Source organism: Gekko japonicus, unplaced genomic scaffold (assembly GCF_001447785.1).
Source record: "Gekko japonicus isolate JY-2015 unplaced genomic scaffold, Gekko_japonicus_V1.1 scaffold135, whole genome shotgun sequence".
Classification (NCBI taxonomy): Eukaryota; Metazoa; Chordata; class Lepidosauria; order Squamata; family Gekkonidae; genus Gekko; species Gekko japonicus.
Window position 1 is genome coordinate 1763408 of NW_015175359.1, and position 12779 is coordinate 1776186.

Sequence of the window (12779 nt, forward strand, 5' to 3'; positions counted from 1 at the left end):
AGTTAAGATTCTACAAAATAAGATGGCACAGTATTGCCAAGTTTTTTTCCCCCTTCTAGCAAGGCTTCTATGCCTTTAAACTGAATTCAAAATGTGCCTATTTTTCTTGGCATGGAGTGATGGTGGAAGTTTTTTTTGGAAGAATATTCTCTTGTTATGCGGTTCTTAAAGATGCAGAAACAACTTTAGAGGAAAAGTTGACATTCCTTTCTGTGAGAATGGCTATGCACATGCCATAACACCACAGGAATACAGAGGAGTAAATAATGTGCAACTGAGTGTAGAATCCTGCTTCCTGAAAGTTTTAGCTTTTTTTAAGTGAGCTCTCTAGCCCTTATGTCTCTACACTCTGTGTAATCTGCCGTTACTCCCAGTGAGAAAGGCAGACTGTAAATAACGTAAATAAAGTTGTGCTTGAAAATGCTAAAGCACCACATGGAGAATCCCAAAAATCAAGTGGGATCCTAAATACGATTTTAGATGTCAGAAGAGGGCCATCATGCCCTATACATATCTCCATCTCTCCCTATAACTAGCAGGATCAGAGAGTGCTAGGGAAAATATGCAAAAAAAAAGCAAATATGCAGCGTTCCCACTGTATAATTCAATTTTCCTGAGTGCAGAATTTTCAGCCTGATCCTATATATATTTGCTTTGAAATAAGTCCCACTGTGTTCAGTGGGGCTTACTTCCAGGGAAGTGCACATTGCATAGGGAGCTGGTGTAGACACATCCACGTCCCCCTGTTGTAGAGCAGTTGCAAGGCTTAGAAAACACAAGAGCTCACTGGCATTGCAGGCCAGTCTCATCTATTGGCTGGGAAATACCAACATTCTCTCTGTTCTTCACTTTCTAAGGGTTCAGCTGCTGGTTTTTCATATTTTCAACAGTCTGCTCTCTTTTATTTTCTACCTCTTTCTCTGGCAAGGGCAAGGATGCAGCCCGATACCAGCACCGTTTTAAATCTGCATACCTGTTCCACATTTTACACTTACAATAAAAAGCAGTAAACCAACCTCCCCCCCCCCTCTGATGAAGAGTTCTGCAGAAGCTGGAAGCCTGCGTGATGTCTGTGGTGTGTAGAGCTAAAGATTGCCACCTGCTTACTGTTGCAGATCAAGATCTGACATGCAGAGACACCTTCACTTACAGAAGCTACTTGAGAAGTTGGTAACCCTCAGAGATTCTTGGCTGAGAGAGAAGAAGGACTTGCAGTAGGGTCAGCCTGGGTTCAAATCCCTGCTTTGCAGTCATTCTCAATAGCCTTGAGCAAACAGCTCTCTTTCTCGCTCTCTCTCCCTCTCTCCTAATCAGTCATGAGAATCAAATGTGACTGAACCTCACTGAACTTCTTTGAGGAAGAGCAGGCCGTAAAGGCAAATAAATACAGAAGGGTAAATAAAGGGTAAATAAATACAGAACACCTGGAAACATTCCAGCAACAATAATACTAGCCAGTTACTGATGTGGTGTGTCAAGTCAAGCGAGGAGATAAGATTATAAATAACAAAAGAGGTTGCATAACCCGCACGGACAATGTGCTTCTCATTCCAGTTTGCTTGCAAACATTTACTTCTAAAGGTTGGTGTGAATTTTTGTTTCCATTCCAAATAATGGCTGCTGGCAGATTTAAAGGCTTGGGGCGGGGAGAATATATTTTTTTTAAAAAAGGGCATTGCCACCTAACCAGGTCTTCTCCAAGAGACTTACTTGGAGAGACTTACTCCCTGGAAAGTCTTCTTACAATCGCACTGTTAGTCTGCAGTGTTAGTTGAATAACTGGCTAAAGGCAATCCATTGAAAGGCTAGAGTTGCCAACTACCTGGGGAAAATACGCCCTGCCCTTTTAACAGACACTTGATGGGATGATATTAGCCTAGAGGATTGCCATGTCCTCCCTGGCCACCGTGGGGGGAGGGGAGGGTTGCCTGCTCCAGGTTAGTAGACTCCTGGAGATTTGGGGGTGGAGCCTGGGGAGGACAGGGCAGCGGGGCAAAATGCCATAGAGCCCACCCTCTAAAGCATCAATTTTCTCCTGGGGAGCTGAGCTCTGCACTCTGGAGATCAGCTGTAATCCTGGGGGGAGGGGGTCCCCAGGTCCTCCCTGGAGGCCATGCCCTGTAAAACTTCAGCTGCCCGTTTTGCACGTTGAGCCTCTATTAAAGGGGCGGGATGTCTTTTCCTCCAGTTTTTCGGCAACCCTAAAAGGGGCCCTGATTAATAAGCAGGAGATACCGGTCAGATAACTCTGGGGTGGGAGGCACCACTGTGGAATAAGCTTCCTTTCCCAACACTAAGAAGAAGAGAAGAGATTGGATTTGTACCCCGCCCTTCACTACCCAAAGGTGTTTCAGAGCAGCTTACAAACTCCTTCCCCTTCCCCTCCCCATAACAGACACCCTGTGAGGTAGGCGGGGCTCAGAGAGCTCTTGACAGAAACTGCTCTTTTTCAAGAACCGTTCTTATCAGAGCTACGGCTTGCCCAAGGTCATCCAGCAGCTGCAAGTGGAGGAGCGGGGAAGCAAACCCGGTCTAAGCTATTTCATCCTTCGAGGAAGTAGGGTATAAAAATATTTAAATAAATCTGATATGTAGTGGCTTAGCTGAAGCCCAATTAAACGTGTGTGACAAACTGATAATATCATTGCCTTCAGAGTATGAAAACACTAGGCTTAGGGAACAAGGTCTACTCAGAAGTATGTCCTATGCTATTTGTTGGGGGTTACTCCTAGGAATGTGCCCTTAGGATTACCACATCAAGCTTTGTGTTGCCAGCTTCCAGGTGGGGTCTGAAGGCTCCTTTTATCATATGTGGTGGACATGTGACAAAGCAAGAAGTTATTGGGCTGAGATACATAAAGAAATGGAAAAAAATGGAAAATGTAACTTTAAGAAAGAACCTGAAATATTGCTGTTGGGACTTAAAATGGAAGAAGTTAATGTGCAGAAAAGAATTTTGGTATGGTATATGATCACAACTGCTAGAATGACTTATGCACAATGTTGGAAACAAGACAGAATCCCGGAAGTTGGGGAATGGATAAAGAAATTACTATTCATGGTCGAAATGGACAAAATGACAAGGAAACTTAAGAACCTTGAAGCAGAAGAATTCTATGTAGACTGGAAAGACTTTAAAGAGTATTTAGAAAAATATTGGGATGTAAAGGACAATTTAATTTGCTTTGACAGTTATTGAAAAAAATAATGTTATTAAGATGAAAGTTAATTAAGAGAAAATAGTAGTAGAAGGGAATGCTACCGGTAGACTATGATTAAAAGATAAGTGGAAAATGGAAAAGAACTAAGAAATGGGCTGGAGGTTGGAGCACTGTGGGAAGCCGGGGGGGGGGGGGGGGGAGGAAAAAGGATGTATAATAAAAAATAATATGTTGTGTATTTGAGCTAATAATATATCCGAATAAATTGTTTTTTGGAGGAAAAACTTTGTGTTGCCAGCTTCCAGGTGGGGTCTGGAGGTCTCCCAGAATTAAAACTGATGTCCAAACTGCAGAGATCAGTTCTCTTGGAGGAAATGGCGGCTTTGGAAGGTGGACTCTGGCATTACCTGCTGCTAAGGTCCCCACCCCAAACCCCACCGTACCCAGGCTTCAACCTGTGAGTCACAAATATATTGTTAAAAATGCTGCTGTGCTTTTGTTATAGTTTGAAGAGCCTGGGGTGGTGGTGAGAGTGCTAAACTAGGGCCAATCGGGGCCAGTTTCAAATCCCCCCCCCCCCCGCCATAAAGCCGAATGACCTTGGAACAGTCACTGTCTCAGTCTAACCAGCCTCACAGAGTAGTTGTGGGAATAACGTTGGAGGAGGAGAAGGAAAGGAAAACTGCCCTGACCTCCTGGGGGAAGATTAGCATAAACACAATAAACAAAGATTCTGTGAAGGACAGGATGGGTTTCTAACAAAGCTTTCAGCCTCCTCACCAGATGACAAATCCCAAAATCGGGTGGGGGGGGGGGGAAGCAACGGTAGTTATGTGATACAAGGACAGTGGTGTACCTTCCTAGTGTAGATAATTCCCTGGCAGAGTGCTATGCGGAAGAGTCGGTTGAAAAAGACAGTTGTGATTGTTGACTCTTGAGCAAATGGTACTGCAGTTAATTTGATAAACCTAAAACCAATTAACTGAGGATATAACACATAATAGTACTTAGAAACACGATCGTACAACTCCTCTCTTTATAAGTACCGGATTACAGCTGTCTGTAATTTTCCACAAGATGCTGCTGCAGGGCAGAAATTTTCCATGCTCTCACACAACAAGGTGGTTCTTTGCATGAGATGCACCAGTTTTACATAGGAGTTAAGAGTGTGTGTGAAGAGACAGCCTCAGTAGGTGACACTCACTTGCGGAGTCAGTCCAGTTGTCTCAACCTAAAAAACAAACTATGGCCATTTTATATTATCCTCTGCTTCACAGTCTTTTCCCTCTCTTGCAACTGAAACATCTGGAGATGACCAATTCCACAGGAGTAATTGTTGCCACAAAGCCTATAAGGAGTATGATGGTGTCATAAAAACTGACGGATTTATTATGGCACGAGCTTTTGTGGCTGGGCCAGAGCACGCATGCATGCATCTGATGAAGTGGGAAAGTTTATAGTGCAATAAATCTGTGAGTTTTGAATGTGCCACAAGACACTCCTTTCATCTGGACATGCAGAGGGTGGGAGCTAGCTGATGCTTGTGTGCAGATCAGAACATTTGAAACTACCCTCTTTTATATTAATTGATTTTGCTGTATGGCTACTGTTACACTTCTTTGGCAGCTGAATGTGTGAACTGGCTTTATTGAAAAGGAGTGCCCCTCATCCAGCTTAAGTTGTTGTTGCTGTTCAGTCGCACAGTCGAGTCTGACTCTTCGCGACCCCGTGGACCAGATCACGCCAGGCCTTCTGGTCTTCCACCGTCCTCTGAAGTTTGCTCAACTTCATGTTCGTTACATCTGTGACACTTTCTAACCATCTCATCCTTTGCCGTCCCCGTCTTCTTTGACCTTCAATCTTTCCCAGCATCAGGGTCTTCTCCAGTGAGTGCTCCCTTCTCATTGGGTGGCCAAAGTATTTGAGCTTCAGTTTCATTATCTGGCCTTCCAGGGAACAGTCAGGGTTGATTTCTTTTAGGATTGACTGATTTGATCTTCTTGCAGTCCAAGGGACTCCCAAGAGTCTTCTCCAGCACCATAGTTCAAAAGAATCTATTCTTCGGCGCTCGGCCTTCCTTATAGTCCAACTCTCGCGGCCATACATGACTACTGGGAATACCATTGCTTTGACCGTGCGGACTTTTGTTGGCAGGGTGATGTCTCTACTTTTTATCATGCTGTTTAGGTTCACCATCACTTTCCTCCCAAGGAGCAGGCGTCTTTTAATTTCATGGCTGCTGTCACAGTCTGCGGTGATCTGGGATCCCAGGAACGTGAAGTCTGTCACTACTTCCACGACTTCACCTTCTATTTGCCAAGGAGTGATGGGGCCGGATGCCATGATCTCAGTTTTTTTGATGTTGAGCTTCAAGCCCACTTTTGCGCTCTTGGAGAGGGAATGATTCAGTGGAAAGGGAAGAAGACTAGAGGGAAAAGCCTGGAAGGAGAAGAGCAAACTGGGAGAGAGAACAGGCAGAGAAGAGGGCTGCAATTGCCCCCGGAGCTCCTCAGATGACGTTATCCTAACCCATGTGTTAGAATGAAGTGGTAGAATTGTGAGGTGCTTGAATGAGCCATCCCAATTGCATGTGGGAAACGTCACATTTTTATTTTTGGCCACTGTGTGACAAGAGTGCTGGACTGGGTGGGCCATCGGCCTGATCCAACATTGGCTTCTCTTATGTTCTTAATGGCCTCTGATGTGAAATTTCCTACAAATTAAAAAATAAGCATACCAAGGAGGAAGGTTCTAGACTAGCCCTGTGTATGCATGCTACTTTCATTTATTTAAAATATATATTTTAACTGGACTTTCTGCTGCTTCAAAGAAGGACCTACTCCATAGGGATAATTCCAGCTGGGAAGCCATATTGGTCTGTAGCAACAAAATAAAAGCAGAGTCCAATGACACCTTAAAGACTAACAGATATTCTAGCACAAGTTTCCATGAATCGGCGCTTGCATCTTCAGATGCCTGTCTGCTTATGGGGGACTACTGGGGGGAGGGAATTAAAAATGTAATCTTTCCCCCCTCGCTCTGAAATGACAGTCCATTTTACTTCCTCGGGCTCTCTGCCACCTCATTCTGATTCCTGCTCAGGTCAGGGCAATTATGAATCCTGTCCCATTCTGAGACAACCGTCCAGCTCTTCGAATGCAGGCCTCCGGTTTCATTGTAAGCCCTTGAAACACAAGCACTAACATGATAGCCTTCTACGACAGAAGTCTATTTTTACAGGAGGCTACTTTCTGGAAGGTGATGGAAGATAGTGGGGCAAAGTTTTACTCCTTGACCTCCAAATGGATTGCAAACAAACCCGTTGCCCCCACAGACCCCACTTCCTCTGCATACTGTTCTTGCTTCTCGGTTGGCAACCAACTAGTGTTCTGTGTGTGCAAACAGACTTCTTGGGGGTGGGGAGCAGGTGTTGACTCCTGTTCTGAACGGACTACCCATGAACATAATACACCGTGATTTTCTTGCACCAGTGCACATTCAGGGTATACGAGCCTGACGATGTGAACAAAACTAGATCCCCGGAGCATATCAACAAGTCTTGTAAACATGGTTTACTGAAACAAAAGCGGAGGGAGCGGAAGGGGAACGGGAGTCAAGCTGCCAAGAGTCTCGGTAGATAACAGTCTCTGCTGGTGCATGATCAAGGCCAGATCCAAGCGTTTAACAGGGGAACAAGGAAAAGAAAAATATATTTTACAGGCCACACTGCTGTGCATTTGAATGCCGGGACAGGAACATCTGCTTTTAGCATTTTCAGAACTGCTGCGGCATCTTTAATCAACTGCCTTTCATGTTAAGTTTGTGTTTCAAAGAAAACATCCCGAGCGAATAAACTGAGAACCTCAGGTCTGAAAAAATATCAGAGGCACTCAGAGTGCGCCCCCCCCCGTGTGCAAATGAGACAAGGAATGTGGAAAAGCATGCACTTCCATATGGCTCCAATGTGCAGGCCTTCAGCTCCAGTGCAGATCCACAGACAGCAGAGCACGGCCTGTCCTGGCCACAATCGACGCTGCCTGTCAGGTCTGCCAGGTGTTTTGGGAAAAACAGATCTTCCTTTCCCACAAGGCATGATGCAGCGGCAAAAAAGGCTAATGCAGTCTTGGGATGTATCAACAAAGGCATAACATCCAAATCCCAAGATGTCACAGTCCCACTGTACACCGCCTTGGTCAGGCTGCACCTGGAGTACTATGTACACTGCTGGAGGTCTCACTTCAACAAGGATACGGACAGAATGGAGCAGGTGCAGGATTTGGGAATGTTTAGTCTGGAAAAGAGGAGGTTGAGGGGGGACATGATTGATCTCTTTAAGTGTTTGAAAGACTGTCACTTGGAGGAGGGCAGCAGAGGAGAGGACTCGCAATAATGGGTTTAAATTAAGGGCGGGAAGGTACTGGCTGGATATTAGGAAATTTTATTTACAGGAAGAGTAGTTCAGCAGTGGAATCGGCTGCCTAGGGAGGTGGTGAGCTGAAACGATGGCATGTTGACTCCACCAGTAAGATTCTGGCCAGCTGACAACTTTGTTGATATGGGGCCTTGATTTAAGGTTGACACATGTTGCTAATAGATTTCTGACCATGTACAGAATGTTTTCCCCATGTCCAGTAATACTTCCAATTCATTCCCAGTCATATGAGATTGTCTCCTGGCCAGGATTTTACTGGGCTGATGAAAATTTAATCCTCTTACATCAACTGCCAAAACAGGAAGTAAGATGTAAAAGGCAAGAAAAAAAAAGTTATTCGGTGTTTTTCTTGACCTTGCCCTGCATTCTATAAAAAGAAGTTTCCCTTCAAAAGGAAAAAAACCCCTCTGCACATGTTAAGTGCTTCAGCATCCTCACATTGATTTTTTTTTAAAAAAAAGTTTGCGTCCTGACCGAGGAGAAAAGTACATACTCAGGAGCACTATGCCAGCCCAGACTTGTAGGTTTCTAAAAGTCAAATCCTGTTGCATGGTCTACTGGATGTCCCACCGTGTTGATTGTACTGGCTTTTCTGTTTCCTCTGCCTGGCGTGGGGGGGGGGAAGGCTATAAATAACATAAATAAAACGGGGTTAACAACCCAACCACTAGGCCTGCTTACACAAAAGTCTGTCCGACTGAATTCAGTTGAGCTGACTCCCAAAAAACAGTGCATAGAATTGCAGCCTAAGGCTTGCAGAGCGGGAGCATTAACGCCTATTAGCTACGATGGTTGAATGGAGCTTCTGTGTTCAGAGACAGTGTACCCAACTGTATGCCGGCTGCTGGGAGGCCTAGGCAACGATCTTGGGAAATTGGGAAGCCGGAGGAGCCGGAGCCCCAGCAAGCCTCATTTCTCCTCGCCCCAAACTCCGAGCGGAGGGGACTCGTGAGGTTACCCAGCCAGTGGGCGGGGAGGAGGGCGGGTGGCGGGCGAACTCCTCCCCGGGGGCCGGGCCTAGAAGAGGAGGCGGGGCCCGCTGCGCCCGCCTCCCCTATAGCCGAGCTCGGGTGGCCGGCCTTGCTGGAGTCGCGATGGACCTGCGGATCCTGGAGCACCGGGTGCGGGTGCTGAGCATCGCCCGCGGGGGCCTCTGGCTCTACATGCACCCGCTCCTCAAGATGCTGCTCCTGCCGCAGCGTAGCAGGTGCCCGGCGGGGTGTGTGTGTGTGTGAGTGGGGGGATCATGGGGGGCCCTCGGGGCGGGGAGCGCCTGCACAGCCCGCCGCCGTGGGAGCGGGCCGAGCGCGCTGCCGGAGAGGCCGGGCTGAGTTTTGGGTCGCCGTGGGTCGGGCCACGTGGGAGGGAGAGGGTGGCGGGGGGTCGGAAGCCCACAGGCGGAGGCGAGTGTTCGCGCCGCAGCCGGGGTTGTGGAGATGGCCCGCGAGGGAGGGGTGTGTCTGTGTACCAGTTCTCATTTTAAATGGGTTGCGGTGGCCGTTTGGGCCCCATTAAGACCGCTTGTGTGTGGGCCCAGGAGTTGTGTGGCGGAGCAACGGATGTGTGTGTGCGTGCAGGCACGCACAAACACACACCCTTTGACCGAGAGCTTGTCGAACTAGGCTTGGGAGGAATTTGGGAGGGATGTTACCAATGTTCCCTCTGTGGAGCCCTGTGAGCAAAAATTCTACTTTGTGAGCTTCTGGCATTAAAGTTGTGAGCGAGCAATCTGGCTGTTGCATAAATCAGTTTGCTCTGGGGCCATCCTTCCTGAGCGAAGGCAAAAATCTGTGAGCTGGAGGCTTAAAAAATTGTGAGCTAGCTCACACCAACTCAGCTTAGAGGGAACACTGGATGTTACACTCCTTTTGCGGGAACCGAGCGTCGTTTCGGGCTGTGGTGGTGGACTGGGCTCCGTTGATGGGTTCGTGTTTGGACTGTGAGGAGAAGAGGGGGGTGGGTGTGTCTCAGGTCTCCGTTTGGGGAAGGGCTGCCCTGTAAATGAAGCCCTCAGGTCTTGACCAAACTCCATTTGGGGTGGTGAAGGATTTGCCCTGATTGGCATGTAGTGCACTGAAGGAGAGGCGCTGGAGGCTAGCTTTGGTCCTGGCTGTGGAAATCAGGGAGTGCTGTTTGGTTCTGGAGTGTATAGGATAGGAGCACGGGGTGGGTGGGTGGGTGTTGTGGTGTCTCTTTAGGTGGTCCTCACTCATCATTTAACCCAGAGGTCACTGTCCTTTATCAGAGGTCAGTAATTAGAGGTCCCATAGCAATTTAGAACTAGCTGTTAATAAATCTTGTTAATGTAGCACTAATCAGGTTAAACATTGTCCTATTGGGACTAACGTGAAATGGCCAACAGGGATGGAAGCGTTCACTGTTCAAGAGGATTATCGAAAGCATTTTGGTTTAGGTTCTGTCAAGAAGTAACAGCGTTCCGTGCGCCTTGGTGTTTAGTCATGCCGGCCACATGACCACGGAAACGTCTTCGGACAGCGCTGGCTCTTCGGCTTTGAAACGGAGATGAGCACCACAACCCTAGAGTTGGATTCGACTGGCTTTTGAGCAAGGGAACCTTTACCTTTACTTTAAGTATGACTCACTTTCTGTTTTCCTTGAAATTCCACCTTATCAAGGGAAAACAATAATTTGGTCATCCAAGTGGCAAGTGCCATTTGTCTTTCCTCCTGGAGATACCCACTTCTTAGAATCAATATAAAGAAGATCAGAATGGTTTCCAGGACCTTTTATGCCCAAAGGCTTGTACTGTCTTTTTTCTCAAAATCAATTCCTTGTTTTCTCTTAGATAAGAGAGATTATTTGGGTAATTTCTTGTGTTGGCATAAGACACTTATTGAACGCTTTTGCTTTTTATTGCTCCCAGGAATCCTTAGATATAAACTATCAAAAGACCAAAGTTTTTGGTTTTTGTAAAGGTATTCCATCACGCCATTTTTCTATGAATGGCCTATTGAATGGCCATTCAGTTGATCAGCTGAACAGCTTCTGCTATCTTGGTGTCCTTTTTTCGTATAATTTGTCCTGGACAAGTCATATTAATGCTGTTAAGAAGTTAGCATCAGTACACAAATGTGGCCCCATATTAGTAGGCCGTTATGGAAGAACATATTTTTAGGGATGGAGCACCATCCTTTGATCCCATTGTTTCTTCCTTAAAGAACTGTGTGTCCAGTGGACAAAGCTATAAGCCATCACAATACATCGTCGCATTATCAGTCAAACAAAACAACAGTGAGTCATTTTAAACAAGCTTTTTGTTGTTTAGTCGCACAGTCGAGTCCGACTCTTCACTTATATATTCAGTTTCAAAAATAGAGCAAGTCTTTATAGTACAGATTTTTAGGAATAACCTTTTTTTAAAAAAAAAATTCTACTTTGATCCCCTTCTTGAAAGCCTCTCTCTATAAGAAATTTTAGTTACGCTGACTAAGGCCTTAACATGTCCTGAGGTCTTCCACTAGCTGTATTTGCAATTAGGGTGGGAATTCTTCCCATTTTTTAATAGTGGAAATGGATGTGGAGTAGACTGCTTTTATTACCTTGTATGGTTTGGCCCGAGCTAGCCCGATCCTGTCAGATCTCAGAAGCTAAGCAGGGTCTGCTGGTTAGGACACGGATGGGAGACCACCAAGGAAGTCCAGGGTTGTTCTGCAGAGGCAGGCAGTGCCAGTGGCAAGCCACCTCTGTGTGTCTCTTGCTTCGAAAACTCTGCCGGGTTGCCCTAAGTTGGCTGCAACTTGACAGCACTTTTCACCACAATGAATTGAAGGGAGAGGATCACTCCCTTCTGCTACCTTAAATGAGTGGATGAGCAAATAAATGCAAATAGTACTGAAGAATAGCTCCTTTTGAGTTATCCCCCATGGCTGTCCTTCACGGTTAAATTTGCATTTGGCCATAACTGCAAGCAGCAAACAAAGAGATGGTCACAGTCCAGAGAACTTACAATTTATGAATCATGCAACTGTGATAAAGAAGCATTCACAATGTTTTATCTAAAGATGTTATACAAAACATTAATTTCTGAAGTGATTATTACAGAAGATAATACAATAGAAAAACAGAAGCGAAAAGGCCTCCGGATTGGTGCTGCTGTTTCGACAATGCGTCTTCTTCTGACCAAAAACTGTGCCCTTATGAATAAATTCACAATTATGTGCCATCAATTAAAGAATCAGTGGTAATAATACATCATCTAATTTTGATAATTGAAAATATTTTCTTACAGTCAGTGCACAGTATGGAGTTCCTCAAGCAACAAAAAGCTGCATACTCATGAGTTTTTTAACTCTTCTATAAAATACAAGAATTTAACAGCTCTTATAGCAATGCACTTTAACACCTGTTCAAGCTTTGACTTCAGCCCTCTTGGGAGAACTTTTTTCTAGAATTAGAGATGTTCCTTCTCAAGCTATGTGAGTATGTGATATAAGTATTATGTTTCTTGTTAGTTTGAATTTGGTTAATAATTGATTATACCAATATGTTAAATTCTTAATTTTTATAGAAGAGTTAAAAAAACTAATGAGTTTGCAGCTTTTTGTTGCTTGAGGAACTCCATACTTCGCATTGACTGTAAGAAAATATTTTCAATTATCAAAATTAGACGATGTATTATTACCACTGATTTTTTTATTGATGGCACATAATTGTGAATTTATTTATAAGGGCACAATTTTTGGTCAGAAGAAGACATATTGTCAAAACGGCAGCACCAATCCGGAGATTCTGTTTTTCTATTGTATTATCTCCTGTAATAATCACTTCAGAAATTAATGTTTTGTATAACATCTTTAGATAAAAAATTGTGAATGCTTCTTTATCACAGTTTCAGGATTCATATATTGTAAGCACAACTGCAAGCAACCAGTCTGTTTCTAAGATCTGTGTCAGAGCTGTCTAATTCCTAGAATTTCACATATGCGGAGTTTTGCCTGGAATCTGATGCTGGCTAGAAAATTCACTTCCTGCAAATGTGGGTCCTTTTGTTTAAAACAGTTGGCAAGTAATTCTACTATCCGTTGTCTCATTTCTTCCACTTGGTGGACGGTGTTCCTTAACCTCCCCCCAACCTAACTGAAACTGAGTCTGGAAAAGTTTAGCAAATCATAGGTGCTAGGATAAAAGTCTTACCAGCTCGTGTTAACATTTAATGTCACCTACTC

The 12779-nt window shown here is 45.0% G+C and overlaps 1 protein-coding gene across 1 annotated transcript in view; it reads left to right on the forward strand.

Moving 5' to 3' along the window:
* Nucleotides 1-8666: 8666 nt before the first annotated feature.
* The window catches only part of GATSL3 (GATS protein-like 3), a 31072-nt gene continuing 26959 nt past the window's right edge, over nucleotides 8667-12779 (forward strand). Inside the window, exon 1 of the mRNA XM_015425329.1 lies at nucleotides 8667-8800. Within this exon, the coding sequence (XP_015280815.1) occupies nucleotides 8688-8800 (113 nt within the window). The 5' untranslated portion in view covers nucleotides 8667-8687. The remainder of the gene's footprint in view (nucleotides 8801-12779) is intronic.